The sequence below is a fragment of the Cardiocondyla obscurior genome, linkage group LG25 (assembly GCF_019399895.1).
Source record: "Cardiocondyla obscurior isolate alpha-2009 linkage group LG25, Cobs3.1, whole genome shotgun sequence".
In the NCBI taxonomy this organism is placed as follows: Eukaryota; Metazoa; Arthropoda; class Insecta; order Hymenoptera; family Formicidae; genus Cardiocondyla; species Cardiocondyla obscurior.
Window position 1 is genome coordinate 1,223,492 of NC_091888.1, and position 24,543 is coordinate 1,248,034.

The following is a 24,543-nucleotide window of genomic DNA, read 5'->3' on the forward strand; positions in this document are numbered from 1 at the left end:
TAAAAAAAAAAAAAAAAAAAAAGCAATTCGGCAGATGCGTCTCTCTTGAAAAAAAAAAAAAAAAAAAAGAAAAAAATCATTAAACTTGGAGAAGTAAAGCGTGAAAGGGGCGATTTAAATTAAATAATAGATCACGCAGATCTTTCGCGAATGAGCAACAATTTGCATTGTTAAATCTCAATGCCGATAAAATTTAGAAAGCATTGAGATAATTTTTAAAACGTTTGCAACAACTTTTTTTTTTTTTAATTTTCTAGACTAATTTATTTGACTGAGTAAAAATAAATAAGAAAGTCCACGTCGGCTGAGAATATTTTTGGAGAAAAATTGCCCGAACGTACTCGTATTGCTCGAATCAAATATAATATTTGCGAAGTTAGTTTTTATATTAAGCTGACAGAGTCCGTACATTGGCGCGTTCATGTATTATTAAAGCAGGGCGAATAACTTGGGCAGATGCCTAGGTCAGGTCCCTGTGGTTCTGCTGCCTCGCTGTTCTCCGTCCTTCCCTCCCACCTTAACCTCGCGAAACCAATCTCAATATACTGCATTATTAACGCCATACAAGGCTCGGCCACGACGGTATTACCGCCATTAAGCTTCGCAATTTTACCGGTGCCGGCTACGCCGGCCGCTAGGTGGATTATCGTTATTTCGAAGCGCCCAGAGGGGAGAAACTGACCGTTCTAATGAATAACTGTTACTCGCGAATTTTCGCGGTCCGGAAGCGCGCAATGTTAGCCCGATATTGATGTCGCCACGGCTGAATTTTCTCGCAACCCCGAGGATCGTAAAAGCTGGAAGATCGTAACCGAGATTTACGAGCGTCGGAGGCGTAAGTCCGACGTGCGATTTCTTTGCGAACCAAGAGCGCGCGAACCGGCGTGATCGTACGTGCAAATAATGGTAATCGAAAACGTTCTTTCGATGGAGATGTCTCGCTGTGCGCGGGTAGAAGCCCCGTCGTAACTTCGACGTGCCCATTTTCCCTCGGCTAGTGCAATTTACCGTATTAACGACGCAACCGTAGATGCACATATTTCACGAGCGAGACGAGACAACGCCTTCACTATAATGTATCGCCTCGGCTGCTGATTAAATATTACGAGAAACTTTGGCGAAATCGGCAAGGGACGTCTCTCTATCTCTCTCTCTCTCTTTCTCTCTCGCGTCTTCGAATCAATCTTAATACTACGGGGTTATTAATGACTTAGTCGAGGTATGCAATAACTCACGAACACGACATTAAATGCCTAGCAGTTTCCAATGGGACTACCGTTCGTCTTATCTATCCAGATAAGATTACGCCATTTACGGAGCGATCTGCAATTCGAAATGCAGGATGCACGCGACGACATATCAAAAGTCATCCGAGACGGAAGAAAGCGATGAGGGTAATAATCGATCCGGCGCAAAGTAATTTCGCGTAAAAGACGGAAGTAAAAGGGAGAGTGAAATTATTAAAGGGATCAAACTTCTTTCTTTTTTTTTTACGAGGGATGTAAAACAATTATAATCATTCGTCACATTTTTCACTAAATCAAATGGCATACATAACTAATTCGATGTTATGAAAAATAATGTTGATCTATGCTAAGATTTTCATTACGTTCGCGTGACATAAATCAAGATTTACCCTCCCAAGCTTGTTCAAATCAGAGAACTCGGATTTTAATTTTATATTGCGATATTACATCGGTGGCTTAACCAGTGACCTAATTAAACGCATTTAAAATTCAATTACTGACGTCGCTGCGAGATACTAGGTGGGATGCATACAGCACAGACTGAGATTGCATTGTTGGTGGTAACACGATCTAGATACTAGATAGCATTACCGTTCTCAAAAAAGAGGAGGTCGCGAAATTATACCAAGAATCTAATTTCCTAAAAAGCATTTGAATGGTCTGTTAGGTGCACAATTTTCATTTGCGATTCAAATCGCAGTTCTATTTTTATTAACGAGTATTATTATTTTAAATATATTTCTAGCTGTTTTTGACACATTTAAAAAGCCCCAAAGTGCACCTCGTTATAATTTTTAATCTTATTACTTTTTAAATATAATTTAAATATATCCGCAAATATTTGGTTTAAGAAAACGAATTAAAGTACCGAGATAGTTTAATTATTAAAACATTTACTTAGAAAATTTAATTCTGAATTGTAATCTATTTTAATCTTTACGTACTAAGTAAATAGTTAAAAAGAAAAATTAATTTCCCCTCAACCTTTATCGAAACCTTGTCTTTAATCTAAATTAATAACAACACGTCTGCACCGATATAAAGTATCCTTGGTTCAATGTTAAACGACACGAAATTAACTTATTCATTGTTCTCAAATTAAGTGAACTTTTACGACAAAAAAGATTGGTATTCATCGAGAATACATGTAATGTTAAATAATTCCTACGTAGCATTTGCCGTACACGAGAACATCTATTGATCTTGTCAACTGTAATTAATTAAAAGCTCGATAAAAAGGTTAGAATTATTTCTGGCATTAAACTGTACGCTATGTCGCACATTCTGATATGCAATATCTAGGATAAGATCGTCATGTTAAAAAAACATGATCAATTATTACATGCACTACGTATACGGCACTACGGTGATGACATATACATATAGGGCTAACTAATAACGAGGAGAAGAAAATGCTACTTTTGAATTATTACACAGCAAAGTGCATTAAATACGGGAATATAGAACGAACGAATATAAATATCGTTTCTATGTGTAAAAGTCATAATTAATTTAATAGCGCAGACGTATGATGTACTTTTTAAAATTACGAGAAGAAACCACGCGCGCGCTACACTCACAGATTTTTTAAGAAATCCTATTTCACGCGCGTTATTATAAATGCGAACATTATTTAATTATAATGTTTTTATACGATAATTACAATTGCGGTCGACGGCGTTGTTACTGGTTCAAGAGACCCTAATAACAAGCTACAAAAAAAATTATTTCACTCACCAATCTGCAACTTCAGCGGAGTTGATGATTTCTGCCGGTGACTGTAACAAAAAAGAAAAAAATTAATTTAGACATATATATTAATTAATAAAATTAATAAAAAAAAGATACAAAATTTTTTTTAATAAAGATTTTATTTAATAAATGTATACTTACTTAAGAGTTGCTCCGCCGATGCAGGATGCCCGTCCCGGGCCTGCTCCTCCTCTCAGTTGGGACGTGACGAGCCATCCTTCCGCGCACTAGAAACTCGCGAACGCGCCCGAATCAATTACTGTTGCGTAAAACAAACGCCCGGTAACTATCGGCACTCGCGAAACGACCGACGAACCGACCGCGGTTCGTATAATTTAATATCGACGTGCGGCACTTTATTTTTCATTGAACTCCTGATCTGAAACAGAAAATTAACAAATTATGTTGCAAATATTAAATATAAGTAAATAAAATAATTAAAAAAAAACGTTATTAAAAATCTGAACTATTTAATTCCAAAAAAAAAATTTATGCTTACCCTGGGGTTGATCCGGTGGCGCAGGATACCCTTCCTGGGCCTCCTCCTCCTCTCAGAATGTCTGCGGGATGTCGGGTTGATCCGTCCTCAGAGGCAGGGTATTATTTGAAACATAAAAATTGTAGTTAGTATTCTGCTCCGTTCAATGTCTTAGAGAGCGCGTATTATTTACCGTACCGCGCGCGTGTTTTGGTGCCGAGTGACCTCGTCGCACATTCCAACGCTAACGCAGCTACCGCGGACCGTCTCCCCCACTCTCCGCGCTCCCCGCGCCTACAGCAGTTTGCTACGCAGATCTAGAACTTCAGTTCCTACAGTATTTCGATCGCGAACGTTGCAGCTTTACAATGCTCGCGTATTATCGCCTAACTACAAGTACGCGACGTATTATGGCGGAATAAAGAACAAAGTGATTCACCTTTATTCACCCAGTCGAATGTCGATGGATGGATAACAGCGGTGTCCCGTGCGGTATACTGCGGTTCGGAGGATCCTAAGGACGAGGCGAGACACAGGTACGCAACGATAAACGTGAACGAACACACGCAGATGTTCCGATATCCGTCGCGAAAACCGGTTCTCTCCACGCGGCCGGCGTACTCGCTTGTACGTAATGGAATGAGCTGCGGGGCGCGGAGAGTCCCTAGCGCGGTCGCGATCAGGCGATCGTGGGAGAGCGCTGTGATTGGTCGGCGCGCTAGAGTCTTTTACCAGGTGCGAGCGACGCGCGGTGAGGGGAAAGGAAATCGCGAAAACCGTCGTTGCCGGGACATTTAAAATTAATAAATCAATATTATAATTAAACCGAATCTCAAAAGTGCAAATATAAAAAGAGATAAATATATTTATTAAAATAACTAAATATTTCTGCACATTTTTCATTATCTTAAAACAGACGATGTGCTTATATTATTGCAGTTATTCATTTGCCTCTTGATAAAAATACGAAATACACTTGTATGATTTCACGCAGTAACATTGAGAATTGACGTTTATTCTGGCACGAAACGCATGATAAAAAAAAATAATTTTCCCATAACACAATTTATTTTTAGATAGAGAGACTCTCTAAATGTATCAGACTTATATAGACGATAAATTATTCAACAAATTCTATTTAGCCAACTTACAAAGTGAAAGTCTTAATTAAAGTTTCGTTATAGACTTTTTGTTGTTTTGGTAATAAGTCTTCAAACTCAGAGGAGGTAAAATAAAAGAAAAATACCTGTCTAAAAGTTGTAAAGCAACTGCCAAGTAGTTACGTTTTACATAAAATATTTTTCGTAAAGGATTCTTTTTTAAAAATAAGAAAATGTGATTCTTTCAAAGTACATTAAGGTGACTATTGGTTGAAAGCATGTAGGAAAACGTCTAACCGCGACTTTCATAAATCGAGGATCAAAACTATTATAATAATAACACCATTTCGCTATTTTACTTTTCTTAACTGCACTTGCAAATTTGTTTCCCTGCCTCCCTTTGGTTATCCTCTCTCTCTGTCTTGTCGCCTGTTTTCCACCTTCGCAAAACAAATTCTTCTTGACGCTCGCCGCGGCACTTTGGAGGAGATGCCGCGAGAGACTCTTAAATTTTCAACGAGTTATTTCGAAACTTACTGAACAAGCCTGCGCGCAACGCACGAAAGGACAACAAAAGGAGGGCTAGGCCGGATGAAATATGAGCCCCGTTGTGATTTTCCCCGGCAGAAAAGAAAATGTTAACGAGTGTGGTTATTTGCGTGACAGTATGCAGACGCAAATATAAAGACGCGTCTACTAGTTTTCGTCGCAGGTGACCCCAAAAGCGGCCATATTGTTACGGGGTCGCAAAGAAGCTGCGAGGCAAAGTTTGTCCGGGGCGTATTTAAACTTTTATTCGAAAACTTTTTAGTGCCCAAGTTAGGGACTGGGTGGGTTAAAGAGTCCTCTTATTTGCAAGCCAGAAAGACTGTAGGGTTTAACGAAGAAAGGAAGAAAGTGCCGTCGGAAAAGGTGGAAAGAGACAGAAATGTTCATGGAGGTCACATTATCAGTCCAACCGCTAAGCAGTAGAATGCAGAATTCAGTCTAGTGAAAGCGATTTAAAAAAGGCAGACGCAGAGGTGTAGAGAATTAATTAAGAAACCAACGAGTCAGATGTTAAAATATTTTTAGTAATATACATATACCTATTTAATTTTTTTTAATACGCGTTTAAATATTTCGTATTAGCAATATTGAAGACTGTTACACGCAAGACAGATGCTTAATTATTATTTTGCCGTATGATATTTTTATACGAAAGTCCGTTTATTATCTGCAAAAAAAATAATTGTCAAATTTCTAATAACTTGAGATAAAAACGTAAAAACAAAACGAGCACTACTTCACATTTTTTTCTTTTTTTTTTTTTTTTTTTTTAATAGCTGGAGTAGCGTCAATGTAATTTATACACTGCGGATTACTTCGCGACATAGTTTTCGAGATCGCATCAACGAACGACACGCGCGGGATTACGAACGATAGTAGTTTGAATAATCTTCACGATTATGAGGAACGAAATAAGCGTCAAAGCATCTTGCTACCAAGTCGCAGAGAACGGGTCTCCATGCAGTAGAAGTATACAGGCCCCGTGGCGAATATCAACTTGAATTACACCCGGGGTTGATACGCATTGTACAGAATTATCGTGTAAGTAAAGTTTCAATCTACCACTAGCGAAGGCTGCAACTCTCCCGGGATGCACTTTCATATTTACAAAGATAAGGCGCCAAGCGCGCCAAGTATAATCTTATATTGTTGACAATATAATCGAATTAGATGTGGCAAACGCATTGTCTTAAGGGTAGAAGCGTTTGCTGAACATTATGCGATTATGCCTCCGAGAGAAACTTATTTAACAAAGTAATTACAACTGAAATAAATTTATGGAACCCTTAACGATTATCTCGCAATTATTTGGCATTAGTAATTCAATTATTATTACTTTTAAGAGAATTATGTTATTTGTGATGCTATTACGCTTTGTAGAAAACATTGCAGGCATTTTTCACGACGCCTCTCCCTTCCCTCTTTTTTTTTATTGCGACAGTCTTTCACGAAAAAGCATTTTGTTCAATGAAAGGTTCGTCGGCATTGAATGCAACAAGTTGAACTTGGCTCGATTTCAAAGAAGCTCGTAGAATTCATCAAACCTGCACCCACCACACACTTGCGCACATATGTTTTCTGTCGCATCTATTCTAAATTAAATTTCTCTTATTAAAAATGAGAGAATAACTAGAAACGCAGCTGCTACAGCGAATGAGCGTAAAGCAATTACAAATACAGAGAAAGGACGTTTTTTTCTTACTAAATATATTATTTTATTACTAATAAAGTAAAAAAAAAAATATATATTTTAATTTTAATCTAATATTATCATAATCCTAAAATCGACTAATAGTTATATTATTTCAATTTATACACTCCTCGAAGCTTTTATATTTATTATCTCAAATCAGTTAACTATATATTTATATTTTATCAATATAACACGTTGCATAAATAAATATATGTAGAAAAATAACTTTTATAAATTTAATCTGTTTTAAAGTTTGAAATTGATCTGTATGCTGCGACGTATTTAATATGTGTGTATGGATGTATGTATCTATATTCGTCTGTAATACGCAAATTATATTGTGTTACCGCGTCCGGTTGATATTCGCGCAAATTTTACTGCTACGGCCTTGTATGGTGTAGAATAGTGCGCACAATAATTCACGATACGCGATAAAATCAAATGCAGGACCATGGAGCGTGAGAAAAAAAAAAAAAGAGAGAAAGAGTGGAGACTGGATTATTGGCGAGTGTAAAAAAAAAGGAAGCAAACAGGAGAGTGCCTGGGTTAGATGAGAAAGGTCCTAATCTATTTTCAGGACGACCGACCACGCCACCGCCAGCAAAAAGGCTGACCACCGCGTGGCCCTCGTCGTACATCCCCTACTATCCGAAAAGGACAGAGAGACCACCTCAGCCGAGTGAGGAGAAGGTCGAGAGGCCCGAGCGGAAGCTACAGGGTGGCGAAAGTACAGGTGAGGCTTGCATTCTCTCACCAGGCCCTCCCCTGCTTTTACGTTTCTTCTCTAATTATCGCGGCTGCCTTTTCAAACGTTTCTTTCCGCTCGCGTCCTAGCATCATTCGAACCTCGCCCATTTTCCTGCTTTCGCGGCACCAGTCTCATTTCGAAGCTAAAGACGTATAAAGCGATATTCATGCGCTATTCTGCACCATGCACCCGGATATGCGGGCCGTCGCGAAAATCATAAACCGCACGTATATTCCGAGATAAATCACCCCGTTGCAGCGGCACAGAATTTATCAATGTCGAAAATAACGAGGATTATTGTAATATTAATACATTGTAAACGTGAACTGAGAAAAATTTCTAACTGCGACGAAAGTATATTTGTCTTTCTCTGTATACCTAAGGAGCGGGAAATATATATCTTTGCACATTTTTTTTTTTTTTTTTTAGATATACAGAGAGTTACTTTATATGTGCATGTCCGCCATATTCGTAGGGTTGAAAAAGAGATATATCTCTGTCCGATAGTATTGACTGCACTTTGTGTACACTGGCGAGATATAGGGATGTTTCAGATATATCGAGAAATATTTTAAAACAAAATTTATCAAACTGGATTTGAAAGGAAATTTTTAGCATAAATTACAATATTTTATAAACAAAACAATTTTTATATTTAAAGAGAAAAAGGATTAAGATATATGTAGATAAAATAAAATAAAATATTTGCAATATTCCTCAGGTATTTTACAACTTATATAAAAATCTAGCTTTCAACAAACAAAACTGTTTGTGTTCTTTTTTTTTCTTTAAGAATTTAAGATCTGTGAAATAATTATAATGTCTCGATCTACTTCTCGTGATGTCGTGATAAGATGCAGTCGTGACAAAACCCGAAATACACGAATAGGTGTTTTGATTGTTAACGAGAGATAACGAGCTTTAGCGAAATGGGCTGAAAACCCATTTCGTTCCACCGCCATTAAATTTAGGACGGAAGCATAGCATGCCAGGATGGAACCCTTAATAAGATGTTTACCCCTTAATGACTAATGTAAGCTATCATGTTTATGCTAATTAGCGGCAAACAAAGCGCGGCATTATTCGTTTTTTATATTTGCTTTTATCTCTTTTATTTTATCAAATAATTCTTAACATTAACAAAATTTATATATTTCTGTGAAAAAAAACAGAATTTAATGTACATATAAAACTGTCTTCCCTTAACAATCAGAATACGTTTCTCTTTTAACTTGCATAATTTATAAAATAAATTAAAAGTCTCGTAGATTGAATCAAATGTGCACTTTTTACATCAAAATCACGATGGATTGTTTGTGTTAGATTCAATAAGATTAATTGCGCTTTCAAATAAATCGCGTCGGGTTAATTTCGCAAAAAAAAACAAAAAAAAAGGAAAAAAAAAATTATTTCGCGCAATATGGTATTCAGCGGTGCGGTACATGTCGTCACGTGCGGAGATATATTAAGCCAAGTAACGAACGTCAATTTTCATTGAAACATTTGTTACTTTGTTATTGCGATACCGACGGCCACGTATGCACCCATCCATAACAAAATCTGTAGGGTGTTATTATATGGGAAATGCGTGTCAACTCTGTGAAGCATTGCATGCGTGTCTCCCATTTATTTTCATTCATTAAAGCTCGTTAGCAGAACAATATTTTACTATATCAAGACAAGCTAAACGCTACGAACTCTCGACACGCATATTATAATTTTTCTAAGATCAGTTTCTAATTCAGATACTATCGAAATCACTGCGGTAATCGACAGCGCGGCTACTATTTTAAACAACGCGTCGAAATCCTTATCCCGCAAACATAGGTACGTAGAAATTTTATAGTCGAAGTGTACTCGTCGATACGCGTGATGCATTCGGAAGAGAAGTGCCGGCGATAAAAACGCCACCGTTGCTGTGGTTTCACGCTGAAGCGACGAAGTTCTACTTATTCATGTGCCGCTTTTGTACAACGTATTAAAGATGCAGCAATGACCTGTATTCCTTACGCGATAACGCCGCACCCTAGTAACCGGAGGCTCGCCGCCGTATTTCACTGCGTTTTTCTACGGCTCGCCGTTGTTGCTCTAGCGTCCCTCCTGAATATTTAATCTAATAAAATAGTGAAATAAGTCCGCACGCCAGAAACACCGCGGAACACGTGCGCCAGTTTCCTTACGACTGGCTGCAGCTGCAACTGCGGCATATCTCCATAGCGTACCCCGCGGGAGTATTATTCCGTATCGAAGTTTTATGCGGAAATCCCTACCTCGCTGACTAATTTCCGCGGACGCCCGTCTTGCAAATCGTATATTAATGCACGTAATTCGGGACGGGACGGTTTTCAATACTAATTCGCGGCGCTCAGTTAATTAATATTCCGATTTCATTTGTGTAGGGAATTAATACAAATTTATATGTGTTATAATAAAATGCTTTCAGAGATACATAATAACGCAGTATTTTAGTATTTCGAGGTTTAGGGTAAAGCTACTGTGATAATTAAATTTTATCGAACATTTTATCCGTATTTATAATGACAGTTACGTAAAGTCACGTGAAACATGCATGTGTATAAAAGCAATTTTGAATTAATATAATTGATCGATGTTATATAATAGTGCCTCTTGATATAATAAATTTTGTGTAACGCATAAAAAATTTTTATTTTTTTTTTTTATTGTAGTTTTCTTTTAATTTAAAGCTATAAGTACGTATTTTGTCTAATTAAAAAAAAAAGCTTAACACGTAAAGTGCTTCGGTTTAATTTTTGATTAAATCAAAGATAAAATCTCTTCTTACGTGCAGTAATGTTCAGGGATTTTAATAATTAATCACTATAATTAATTACTATCACACTGTCAGCCGTTAACATGAATAAACGAAAATAATTGTGTTTACAGACAGGAGACGTGTAAATACACAAGATACGCAATGTAGTATTCCGATTCCTGCCTGAATAAATGACAATATCAGACAGTTCGTGGTGATTAGCAAAGCGTCTACTCGTGATATCGACGTCGTCTAATGACGCAGTGACGTCGTGCACATACTGGGTGTGCCTGGATTATTCGTATCAAATTATTTTGGATATATTCAACTTATTTTAGCATAGATAAATTCTTTAAATTGTTTTAATATTTTATGAATCAGATAATACGGCGGCGTATATAGATATTTTTTTTTAAAGCAATGTAGGACTTTAAATTGGAAGAAAGAAGGCCTAAGTGACATAAATTGCGGGAGAATTTGGGGCACCTTGTGTACAACACCCTCGCGCAAGGATACGCATTCGTGCTCCCGTATCTGCTGTTCTGAAATATGCATGGGCATCCCTTAGTACGTTTAGGAGGAAATTACGTAGGAACAACACGCGCGGTCTCTATAGCATCCTGTTAATATTAAGCATGCCTCCCCCGCATTATCCTCAGGTACTAGATACTACCGGGCGTAGCCACCTGCCAGTAGTCGTGCTTTTAGCTTAGCGCGCCCTAACACACGAAGATACGCATGCATGAGTGCGTCAGCCAGAAACGATCTATACGAACGTTACAAAAAAAGTAAAAAAAAAAATTGTAATTATCCCGTTCGGCCATCCAAAGATCTCGCAGATAGATTTTATCTGTTTAGAAACATTTTCCCTAGCAGGTTAAAATTTTATATTTTTATGAATTGTCGTTAATTAAGCGAGTTCTGGCAATAAGCGTGATTTTTTTTTATCTACAAATGGAAATATTATACTCATTCCGAAAATAATTTTTTGAAATATTTAATATCACTTGAATTGGTTACGTAGTAATTCGCTAATGTAAAATTATAATCATCCGTGAATTTAATTTAAGATTATTACCATTTCAGAAAAATTAATAACATGTGTCGGATGTAAAGGTCTGTAAATGTTATTAAAACGATAATGAATTCCGAGAAATTTCTACAATTGCGAGCTGGGTGTGTCTCATGGTATTTAGTTCTTGGTAATTTCAACTGTTAATTCGCCTAGCTGTTACGACTTGCAGCAAATGATTTTTACCTATACTAATTCAAATTTCGTACAACTGCCATACGTCAAACTTATAAATTGTAAAAACGATAAGATTTATTCTAAAATACTATTTTATACTGCTCACGATTACCTCAATATTACATTACGAAAAGAAAAAAAATAAGTTTACGATCTAATTTGTTCTGTTTCTTCATATTAACGTAACGTATATAAAAAAAACTTTGTAGCTTTGTAAGTTTTTTGTAGGACACTAATTCAATGCGTGTTATCATTAACCTTATGCCAAATAGAAATTTTAAATTTAACCCAACTAATGTATTAGTAATTAGTAAAAGAGCAAGACGTGTTCTTTTTTTTATTACATAGGCAAAAAGGTCCTAAAGAGATTGATTGCTTAGCATCGACCGTGCCTTAATTCAGGATTCCCGCGTACACGCAAAGCATCCTTTAAGGAAGACTTTAATTAAGTAGTTTCGTGCAGGAAGTCTCTAAATAACATCGTGCAGATTGGACGATTTAGCAACGTCAAGTCTAGCTGCATAAAACGCGACTAAATGTGCAATGCGTGTCATGAGCTTTTACCCTGCGAAACAAGGTCGCGCAGAAACTGAACGAAAAGGAGGATAAAAGCTCTTCTCCAAAGACAGATGGCTTGCATTAGAACCATTTTATTTAAATGGCTTTTGTTTAAATGGCTTAAATGACGAGGCACGCGCGTGCATTGCCGGCGTAGGCACTAAGTTCGCACACGCTAGAGAAACGACCGCGAAAATATTATTCGACGGAAATGTATTCGCGTAAACGACAAATAAAATCGTTTCATGGAACTTGCATCTTGATATTCTCTCACGTTTTTCGCGAGACGGAAACTCTTGCCCGCTGCTATTACGATACGTCAATAAATAACGACGATATTCAGATATAGAAAAGTCAAATGAAACTTAATTATACTCCTTGTCTGTTCTCGGATGTTCTGCTGTTACGACGGCGCTTTGTTTCTAATAATTTCGGCATTCATTTAGAAATAGCCCCGCCATTAAGGACGCTACGAACGCATGCATGTTTTCTCGCATTCCTCGCGAATGCAGTTTCGTTCCAATTCCTGCCTGTAGTTCCCTCGATAACGCCATTTGACGAGCAGTTTATGCCGTTAATAGCAGTCGCGCATTGTTCTCCCGATTCCGAGGCACTTTGAAATACCGGTCTTTTGCATAAATAGCCCTTTTACGAGTTTCTGCGCACGTTTACGTATATTTACTTTAAAAGTATATTTTTAATCAAGAAACACTTGTTAAACTTTTGCTACATTTTTATAAAAATAATTTTTAATTATTACACATGTAGTGATAATTTTAATTTTTGCAACATATGCGTGCAATTACAAAAGCAATTATTTTGTACGTATAATTATTCGTGTAATTGTTAATTATTCGATGAACAATCAGTATTAAACGGCCCAATGCGAAGAGCGTAAAGTTCTAAATGAATTCTACAATATTTTCCCAAGCTTGCATACCGAATTTTCAATTATCTCATTTTTTTTCTTTTTAATTTCTTGCGTTATTCTGAAGATTTCTTGGGGATTGTTAAATCGAGTTGGAACAACGCGTATCCCGACGCGCATTCCAACGCGCAAAATCGAGGGACGTAGAAATACCTCGGGGCTATGTTTTTGCAAAATTTAATTATCTGTAACACGTCGCCATTACTGTTTTGCAAATGTGTGCCAACAGGACGCTACTTAATAATGCCCGTTAATCAGGCCGTTATATTACACAATAATAATCCGTTTTATTACGCAGCTTGCTGCGAAATTAATTATGCATTCTTTTCTCATGATTTCTATTTCTGATTATTTTTTTCTTTCTTGTTTTGTTATTTCATTTGCATGCACAACAATAATTTTAAAAAGCAAATATGTAAAGCATTGTGAAAGAGTTGAAAAATAATGTGCACCAAAAATAAATGTATTAAATTAACTTATTTTGTTTAAAATTAGCAACGACATGAGATAACTAATACTGACCCTTTCTACACGAAGGGGTATCGGAAATAATAGCACGGTTTAGCGAATTAAACACCCTTTCTCGCACCCAGAAAGCCGATCGTTTCTCGTAAAGATAAGGTGCGGAGTTGAGAGTTTAAACAATCTTCGATCAACGGAGCTGATACCGTGAAACGACCAAAGTCCTGGGAAATCCTTTGCTATCCCAAAGGACTCAACTTTGTTTCTAAACTCCGCCCTTCCGTGTAGCTAATCGTCAAGACTTAGCGTCAAGCCTAAAGCCTATTAAATCAAGCATCGAGGGGCAAATCTTACTTCCCGAAGTAAAATAACGCAAACTTCATAAAACTATATACAAATATTTAAATTCGGTGTATTAAATTGTAAATTCTAATAACCATCCACCGGTAGACAGATCTGACACTTAACTACTTTAAATTTATTGATTTTAAGATTATTACGAACTTTGGAATTTCCTTTAAACATTTTTGAACGTCCTGCGGAATCATGAATATGCGCCGTTTCATCTTTTGTTATAACAAATGCACAAGTCATTCTTTTCGATCGGTGCCAAAAAAAAAAAAAAAAAAAAAAAAAATGAACGGAAACGCTTTTAACCTTCTATCGGCGAACTTTACGCGACCTATAAAATCTGCTGCACCGTTCGACAGCTAAATTATGCGCATATATATCGATCAACAACGCGTGCGCGCTAATACTTCATACAAACACAAGTTATAGAACGTAAAACTTCGTCGTCTGTATTGACGGTACGCGTGAATGCATTTGTTATCGAATCGTCGGATTGAAATGAAAATGATCGCTGATGGATGGATAATGGAATATTTAACCACGATTTAAAGCGTTTTCTGGTGCGCTTAAGTCCTACGCTACGAAATTGCTTCCGGCATTTCTCATTCAGTTCCATTAATACGTGAATTAAAGCCCGCCACGCCGGCGCGCGTGCAATACAATCGCGCTAATATTTTTTTACGACTTTAAATGATGACTTTAAGCGAAAGGAATTTTTTAGCACATCGATATATCAGTTTTTAACAAGCCGGCACGTGCGGAGAAGAAGAGATAATACGGAATACTGAACATAATAACGGTAAACCCAATATTTATTCGTTCAACTTTTTCTGATAAGCCCTTTTAATGTAATATAATGTGGTAATAATAAAAGTTTAAAAATAAACGTATATCCCTCGTATTAATACATTTAAATTGTGATATAGTAGAAATTGCAAAGTGCACGTGCCATTCACTTTTGCGTTCTTCTACGGCAAAAAAAATTTTTAATCGACGAATACCGCGATATAGGTATCTATTAGTTATAGATTCGTGATACGTGATATAGAGAGAATATTCGGCATAATATTCGATGCCTCTAATACGCGTTAAATTTCATAGAGAATATGCGGCGAGTGGAATGGGATGGTAGAAGACGCGCACACATATTAGAAATAATATTGTACGTATACTCGACGTATGAAAATGTATTCCGGCACGAATTCGCTTTTCTTTTCAATGCTCTGTATGCGGAGAGCACGCAAGAAGAAAGTTTTGTTCCTTAAAAGTACCTAAGCAGTAACCTCATTTACGCGCTCATAAAGTCACGTTTCTGGGACGATTATCTGAACCTAAAGACGATTGATTTAGACTCTCTTCGACTCAGCTTTGAGCGCACTGATGGAAGATAAATTTTTATTGCCGCGAACAGCGTTCCTGCCGGTCATGGAACTTGTCCACACGGCCGACAATAAATGTAAAAAATTACAATAATGATGGAAATAATTGCGTATACAATTAATTCTAATTATTAAAATGGTACTTGTAATATTATCGAGACGTTTCGTCGTTAACTTAACAAGTCATCTAGCGGTCTAATTTGAGTTTTAAGACCATACAATCATCAAGGCTAATACAAAAAAATGTCGTTCGCACGAACACATCATACCGTGGACTTGCAAAATATGCTCGCTGTAGAACACGTCGGTGTCACTCGTCGTGCACGATTTGCATATCTCTCTTTACATTCATTTACATGCTGAACGCACGAAAAGACTGCACCTACCCTCTTGTAATATCATAATATTAACGCTTCGTGTATATTTCCACGCGATTCGAAAAGTGCGCGTAACACCGTAATCGCGAAATCGGAATTGAAGCCCGTGCTGCAAAATATTTTTCAAGACGACACTCGAATCTGCGGCATTAATTTCTCAGAGACTGCGATCAGTAAAATAACGAGCAATTGCGAAGGTATACTATTAAGGTGGTGAATAATTTATACCGTGAACGCTCGGGAAATCAGTAGGGCGTCGCTAATAGCTCGCAGTTCCCAAGGGTGCTCACGATTAATCAGATTAATCAGCTCGATATGTGTCGATAATTAATCACACGCTACACAAAATTACTTGTTCAAATTAGATATTCTTAACGTATATTACTTTCTTATATTTGTCAAAAGAACTATCCATCGTTTATCATCTCTCGCGCTCGAATTTAAAACATCAAAGTATACCTTTTATCCAACTATCTCTAATTTTTCCTTCGACGTGAATTACAAATTTGCAAACGTAGATTAAAGCGCCGAAGTTCTCTCGTGTTAGATAGTTCGCCGCAAATATATTTGTTATAAATCCCGTCCATATAAACCATTTAAAACTGTTACGTTTCATAAATGCTTGGCTTGCACGACTTACAAAGTAAACGTCCGGCTTGATCTCTCTTTTCAAAATTTTGGCCGTTTAATATAGCTCGTTATCTCGGTAATTACGTGCGGATAGGTTAAACGGCGGTTTAGAAACTGGCCGTGCGAAACTTTAAATCCCGTTTAGAAATTTCACGGTCTATATTTTTCGCACGACGCCTTTCGGCCGGATCGACGCGCGTGTACGAGTTCGTGAGGGAAAACTATATGCAGGCTTGACTTCGACGCGCCGCGAAAAAGCGGGATAGGAAAGAGTGGCTGAAGGTTTCTGGATAAGCGAGAGAGACCGGAGCTTCTAGCGGAACTTTTCCGTCCCAAAATCCCCCGGGTATGTCTCGAGTGCCATCTCTGATCCTGGCCTCAGCCGAGCGAAACTACAGCAGAGAGATCTCTTTGCTTTTTCGATAGACATGCGCCATCGAGATGCACCGATGCGCTCGTCGGGAATATTGCGCAACGCTATCCCGGATTATCCGAGATGCCATTCGAGTTCCGGGCATAATTCTCGCGCGATTAATTGTAAAGAATCGTTCAGAATCTCCCGGGGTGGCGGTTCTAGTTTTAACGTACCTATTGCCTCGAAATGTCCGTTAAATTAATTATGAAAGGAAAGAAATCCGAGAGTCGCTCGATCTTCTCGTCCCTCGGAAATTTTATAAAGCTGGAAAATGTCTACATAATTACAATAAAAGCGAAGCTCTTGCGAGCGGTGTAAAAATTGATTTATCACATTTTACGCTCGCGTAACGATTCCAATTTTGGTGGATTGCTTCGAGCCGTATCAAATTTTACGACAAGAATTTGTAGAATACACACGAGCACGTATAAATAAAACAACACATGACGCGCAAAATGTATTTTACGATATCTGTCTCAGCTGTCTCTGGGCAATATCGACGCAGGCTCTCCTCCAACTTAGTGATTACTTGTTTATTCGCGGTAGTATCGTCTTACTCTTGCATCTCATTGTTATCATTTCAAATCGATAATCGTTCTCCGAAGCGATACGTGCTACTTCAAATGGGATAGAATGAATTTAAATGATAATGTCACAATCTCAAATTTGCCCACGGAAGAGAAGCGGAAAAGACGCGTACGCTTCCATAAGATTTTATTTACGTTGCGGTACTTGATTTATCGTCGATCCGGCTCACGCATTTCGCGCTCGCGCTCGCGCCACTATATTTCCCTGTACGAATCCGTACGGAAGTGTATACCGGGGAAATATATCGGCCGTTCCAGCGTACCGTAGATGCAACGTGGGGGTGAGCGGAGGGTGCCGCCTGCAGGCTTCTATCGTGGACACAGGGCGGTATAACAGATTACTCCCTATCACGTCCAATATGTCAAGCCGCGCGGACGACGAGGAGTCAAGCATTATATTGCAAAATAAAATGGCTCGCGTGTGGTGTCCCGGTGCATACACACCGCATCTCCACCCCGATTTCCGGTCCCCTCCGGGCATGAAATATCGCGGTACGCCGGTCAGGACTATGATGTGCGTATTATTGGCACTTTCGTCGAGGAATTGTATATATGTATTTTTTTTCTCTCTCTCTTTTTTTTTTTTTTTTGGTCGCATCGTTTGCTACACGGATACTCGCTGTCATCGGGAAAATAAGATCCCGCGCAAATCGCACCGCCAGTTTGCCGTAACCAGTCGACACTAACGTGATCCCGAAGATTTGACTAAATCCTGAAGGCGCCTCGCGGTGAATTTTAAGCGCGGTATTGACAGGTGTCGAGCGAATACGTGAAATATCTTAAGCGAATATGCTTTCGGTTACGCAATGTTGATCGAGATGAGACGCTATCTTTCGAGCTATCGTTCGGTAAATTCACTCCGAAGTAAATGCCGATAAAATACGCTCATAGATCGGAATTGAACAGGTGAACGTTCCTCAGCGCGCGATATTAAAACGTGACGTTTCGACATTCGATACAATGTTGTAGAATATATTCATGCAATAAATAAACAGTACGCTAGCACGTTGTCAAAAGTATCGTTCCGCTCGCCATAAAATATAGTGCTGTCATAGCTTAACGTCAACAAATATTTATACTCGCAGTGTTACAGGACGCAACATTGCAGCGCGTGCAGGCGAATGTTTCCGCTTTATAACGCCTTTTCGTCATTCCGCGTCGTTAACTTTGCGCCGCGCCTCCGCGCGTTACCGCCGTTATCAATCTATTTTTCTCGGCGCCGCCGTCGGGCCATCAGCTTTAAGAGACGGTGCCGAGAGCCGGTGTAACGTTCGACGGGCGCGGAAATGAGGTCGAAGGGAATAAGGGGGTTATTGAGTTAGCGGTGTATATCGCGTTGTGCGAAGAACTCCCCGTGAAAGTGCCGTGATAGTCTCGGCACGTGGAATTTGCGACAGTTAAAGTTGTCGCCGACGTGGCCCACTTTTTGAACGGCCCCTCTATCCACACGGCGTATTTAAGGACTCGAAGTAGGAAAAGACCGTAAAAGCGAATTTTTATATCGGAGAAAAATTCCATACCTCAAGGCTGTCGATAACGTTAAAAATGAGCGCTACTTATTTGAATTCTTACGACGTGTTAAACTTTCAACTGTTATTCGTTCGTTTATTTCATAGCATTTTTTTTTTTTTTTTTCCCCGAAGATAAACGTTTACTTTCGAGCGGTAAGAGTCATAATTCGTTTAATAAGCGGACAAACAACGAATTAACAAACGTAAAACAGACGGTATTAATTTTCAATTTAATCACGAGCCGTTAAATTAATGTTACCCGCCGATGAAATTGCCTGAGGGACCGAGTTAGATTTCGCGGAACGGCATTCTCGAGCGATCGCCGAATGCGGACGACGAGACGAATTCACCCGTTGCAGATTAAGGTAGAGATACGTCGGGTGTTACGTGCAATTGACGATACACGGCGAATGTCTTTGTCTCTCCATCCGCTCGAGATAAAGATATATTCGGCCCGCTTACTTCGTCTTTTCGCTTTCCGCATCCCCTAAGGTGTCTTTAGTCTTTCCTCCCGGCGCGCCGCGTTCTTCCTCACGTATCAACCGCGCATTCATTTATCAACCCGAAACCTTGTCGTCCCCTTCGTCCGCATGCGGGTGTGTACGTTTGTACAGCCGGGTCTAAAGACGGTATTTGTATGTGGCCCGGTTAAATTCGACCCCATACACGCGGAGGAGGTTAAGACCATTTGCGTCTTGGGAAATCGGAGTGGAGATACTCAACGGTTCTGTCGACTGACCCTTCTACAACGAGAACAAATTACCCGAAAGTGGAGCAGTATTATTTTCGGTAGCGTTATTACGAATAAAAAAAAAATAAAATATTCGACGAAAGTATAATAGTAATTGTCAAACAAATTACTCTGGATATAAAAAGCACACGACGTGTACATTTGGAAATAAAATTAATAACAGGCAAATTATTAAATTAAGTAATAAAAATCTAGATAAATATTATTAATTAAAGTGTATAGTAACACAGCGCTATATTCCACGACATTAATTAATTTCGCATTAACGATGTTAATAACGATAGGGCGGTCAGAAAAGGTTACAAAATGTAGAGACAAATTGTTAATCCGTTCGGTAGCTGATCCATATTTTAAATGCGTTATCGGTTTTTCGTTTCATTGTAAACTTTTGTTCCGATTTTCACGTTTGCCGCAATGTTTCGACGTTCGCATTTTGCTTGTGATCACTTTGCCTTTGCCCACGCAAATAAATCCAATAATATTGTTACGTTTAATCCAATGTGACAGAAGCAATGTAACTAAATTTTGCCCCAAAACAATGTCACGCGGCTTCGTTGAAAAATCCGGGTGCAAGAACGGCGTGTGTGGTAACGTCCGGTGTACGACTTCATTTACACGTGCGAGATGCCGTACTGACGGGAGATTAGTTTTCTGACATTTCGGATACGTCAGCGTAAACGACGCGATATATCATATGCGACAACGCTGCCGTGACCGCAGTTGTACCTTAACAAATTTTATTCGTGATAATTTGTGACAAGGAAGACTAATATCTTGCGCTCATGCGTCGACCGCACGTTCATTTATCACATGCAGCCCGGCCTTGATACGAGTAACCAAGTGTGGCAGAATTATTATGTGCGCGGTATAAACGGCCCCTTTATGATTAAATGAAAGAACAAATGTTTCCGTCAGTTAAATAGCTTGGATATTCTTGAATGAACTTGGTCCGGTTCCCCCCGTTGTTCGAATAATTTCGTGCGGCTTATTATCTAATTATAATATTCTATATCGCACGTCTTTCCCCCCCGCAGGAATCTTTTCTGGGATATTAATTTATGAGATTTATTTGTACATTTATATTTATTTCTAAAATATTTTTTTTTTAAGTATTATACTCGTTATAAAACTTTCGTGCAACTTACTCGCGTGTCAAGAATTGGCAGACGACATCGCCGTTGTATTCACTGGGCGAATCAACGCGAGCTAGAAGCCGGAAAATTTTACGGTAGCATTTTTTTCGTCCTTGATCACCACTTTGATGCCAGAAAAAAAAAAAGATCCTGCGGCGGAAAAGCGTTTTTCCGCCTTGTTGAGAGCAAACTGGAGAGATAGAGTGCAGTAGGGGGAAGGAAAATGCGGACGAGCCGGATAACACAAGGAGGAGGGTAAATCATCGTCGCATGTATGTTTCTACGCTCGCTTCACGCTGCGATTATTCACAAAGTGCACTTAGCTCGAGACGAACGAACGAACACAGAACGAGCAGTTCTGCATTTTTCTACCACTCGACTGCTTATAGAAGGCTAAACGTTGATGTTTTTCATGTGTAAGGTGATAGCATAATGCGCATATATACATATACCTAGTTACAAACTAAAAAAAAAAACTTTTTTGCTTTATTCAGATTTTTCTCTACATCTACTTCATTTCTACTATTCTTTCACATAAAAATAGATTCCTCGTCAATTTTATTTTAAAGAAATTTTTTGTTTAAAAAAGTTTCAGTTCAATAACAGACATCCTTAAAAAAAAAAAAACCGTCTAACATAAATTATATTTTTATAACAAGAAGAGACCTCAGAGAAAAAATTAGAATAAAAAAAGAATTAAAAAAAAAATACTCGCGTACTAATTTCATCTGTGTTTGTAATTTCGCACACAGAAATATCTTATTTATAAGTAAGTAAGCAATTTGCAAAATTTATACCAAGATGCGAATCGATGCGACGACGACCTAAAGATACGTTTCATCCTCGCTGCGCATTACCTTGATACATGCTTACAAACTTGCGACGGCATGTAACAAAATTTGCTTCCTCGTTTCTTCAAGCGGACGACTCGGCTCGTTTGCCGTTACGCTCTCGTTGCCGTACCGCGTAATTCTTGTTTGATGCGGAAACGCGATCCTTCAGTGAAGGCCGCTTGAAACCGCTCGGTTGCATCGTACATTGCATACGCGCTGCGCAAATATGCAAGCGCATTATGACCGTTAATACCAGCGACGGTACTGATCCTCCTCTCCCTCCTTGCTCTCTCTTTTCCTATTTCTTTCCGTATTTATAACATCTTGAACATCTCCAATGCTATTCTAATTAGTCATGAAATTCCGTTCGTGAACGACGTAAGATGCGGGAATAATTACGCGGTGATAATGGAATAAATAGTTCAAGCACCTACTTCAAGCTCTCTCACTCTAATGAGCCAATAATTTACTCGACATATCGAATAGTATCGTTAGCGCAATTATTTGAGCGGTAGTCGCGAAGAAATTTTTAATAAACTTTACGTTCCCGAAGTGTTCGATCATCACGTCGCGCAAGTTTCGGCTGCGCTCGGACGCGAGTAAATAGACGCGCGCATCTTAATGTCTCGGCAAAGAGGCTGTCGACAGCGAATAGAAATTTATTATCGAAATGGACCGTCGTAATCCTTAACGAGATGCGTTTGTAACGCGGCCGTTCAACCGCTTCGGCAATGGGCCGTCGTGAAATGGACATCGTTGATGCAAACCACACTGCTGTTGCAGCAATCATCGACGGTAGCGATGACTAGGCGCGAGTTCGACACGCCGTGCAGCGGCGATGCCGAGGGTAATGTAGCGTAACGCTTCACCACTCGCGAGTTATTGTAATCGACTTCGCGCGTGTTACGCCCATACCTAACTGGCGAAAATGCGTCTCTTACAGGCGCCCGCGTGCATTAACAACCATCAAGCGCTTCCTTGTAAACATCTCATCGACATCTAACGCGAATATAAAGATTTAAAATTCGAACGACGAACATTGTATAGGAAAATGGTTGGAATATTCAGCACATACGAAACGCGAAGTATTTTTTTTTTTTAAGCATTTGCATCTAATTTTTTTCTCATACACAAATTTTTGACCCGCGGTTGAAACGTGTACTTTATTAAAAAGATGCGCGATGGTGACTTTTTCTTTTTAATTTCACTCGCGGTCCCTCTGTAATTTTATTCTGTAAATTGAAAAGAATCCGGCATGTAAAGTCGTTACGCCCGGGGGCGTTTGCTTGTAACTTTTCGATGATACGCCCATCAATTAACATTGCATCCGAGCGACCCGGAAACTTACCGGGCGACGCGACGTACCGCGGAAAAGCCGCTCGTTGGCTTGCGCTACTACATGAGTCACGTAACGGTCGAGGGCTCCTCGCTCTATCATAAACAGAACCATCCTGAGAACTTTCCGCGCCCGGGGACCGTCTTTGCAAGTAAGGGCATTAGCATAGCATTCACTACATTGCGAGCTTACTGCATTAAACGCGTGCTGAAGAGAAATAGAGAGAGTGGAAGCGTGTGAATACGCGGACGGCAACGAGACCGAGACGCATTTATGCCAAGGGTCGAGTAACTTAAATCCCACCCCGGTTTTTCGAAATCGGCAATCTCGCGCACGTGAATAATTAACAGTCCTTCCTCACTTCAACCGTAGAAGTCCGAATCCGATACGCCATTTTAATTCCACGCCAGAAAACGTAAAGAATTTTTTTTTTTTTTTAACTCGAGCTCGCATTGACAACCGTAACTTTAAAGTAAACGATTAATCTGCTAAAAAGCTTTCAATGCACTTTAAAGGTGAGAAATCTTATTTGCGCTGCGCGGAAATTATTAACTGTATAGTATAACGCTTGTCCCGATGCATAAAGTGGCGTCACTTTTCGAATTATTTGCGTAATAAAATAATCAATTAATAATACAATGAAGTATGAATTTATATTATTAAGTATGTCAATAATATCGATATGATTGGTCAAAGCGCTGTTTGTTATACTCAATTAGGATATTACTTATAATGCCGCGCCATAAATAGATTTAATAATACAAATTCGTATTTGCACAATTTCAAAAAAAACCGATCGCTCAGTTCATGTTTTAACGTAAAATGCAATTTTTTTTAATCTCGTATGAAGATTATACCCATGTTATCCGTTTTTTATCTCTGCCATTATTGATTACTTCTTAACTCAATAAGCGGCGAAAATAATAGCGTCGGTAATTACATCGGATTAAAGCTGTAAACGAACGAATGTTTGCATTGCGCGAATATAACTCGGTCAATCGGCGTGCTCATCGTTTACCGCGCAGACACAACAGTTATCTGTTTGAGCTGCAAGATATATTGCCCGAGAAAAACCATTGCGCGTTACCCAACCGGGAATGATTTTGCATTAACGCTATTGGAACGTTAATATTTCATGAAAGGCGCGAGAGCGGGATTCTGAAATTCTGCATAATTGAGAATCTAGCATCGTGCTGTAGCCATATTATAGATCGGTTTGCACGCGGCGTGCACGTGTATTCATATTGATCGACGAAAAATCGGTCGACGCATCGCGATCAATGAAAGCCTCGCGCGGCCGTAGAATTTCACGGCGCGATACTTGATTCGGCGTTGCATCCGTAGATGCATTTTCGTTTTTGGAAGAACGCGTCAAAAATCTTTTTATCACTTTCCTACCGTAAATCGTATATACAAGTTATGTCATTCAATGATTTAACAAATGTAAAAAAAATATATTTAATTAAAAATATATTTTTTAATATATGTGAAATAAAATATATGAACGTAGATTTATAAGTAAAGATAAAACCTGCAGTATTATGCCACGATATGCTGTAAAATTAAATAAATAATTCCTTTTTAACATATTTTATATTTTGTCTAAATATATATATGGATATGTATGTGTATAACTGTGTTTGAATAAATGCAGTTTTCCAAATTTTTGAAAATTCTTATAATTTGTAATTTGCAATTTACAA

The 24,543-nt window shown here is 38.6% G+C and overlaps 1 protein-coding gene across 6 annotated transcripts in view; it reads left to right on the forward strand.

The window, feature by feature from the left end:
- LOC139111810 (lachesin) overlaps nt 1-24,543 on the forward strand; it is a 212,792-nt gene that overhangs the window by 177,518 nt on the left and 10,731 nt on the right. For 5 of the 6 annotated variants that reach the window (XM_070672325.1, XM_070672326.1, XM_070672321.1 and 2 more), the window contains one exon: nt 7,397-7,552. The exons of the other annotated variant lie outside the window; for it this stretch is intronic. In XM_070672325.1, coding sequence (XP_070528426.1) covers nt 7,397-7,552 — 156 coding nt within the window. The remainder of the gene's footprint in view (nt 1-7,396; nt 7,553-24,543) is intronic. 6 annotated transcript variants of the gene reach the window in all.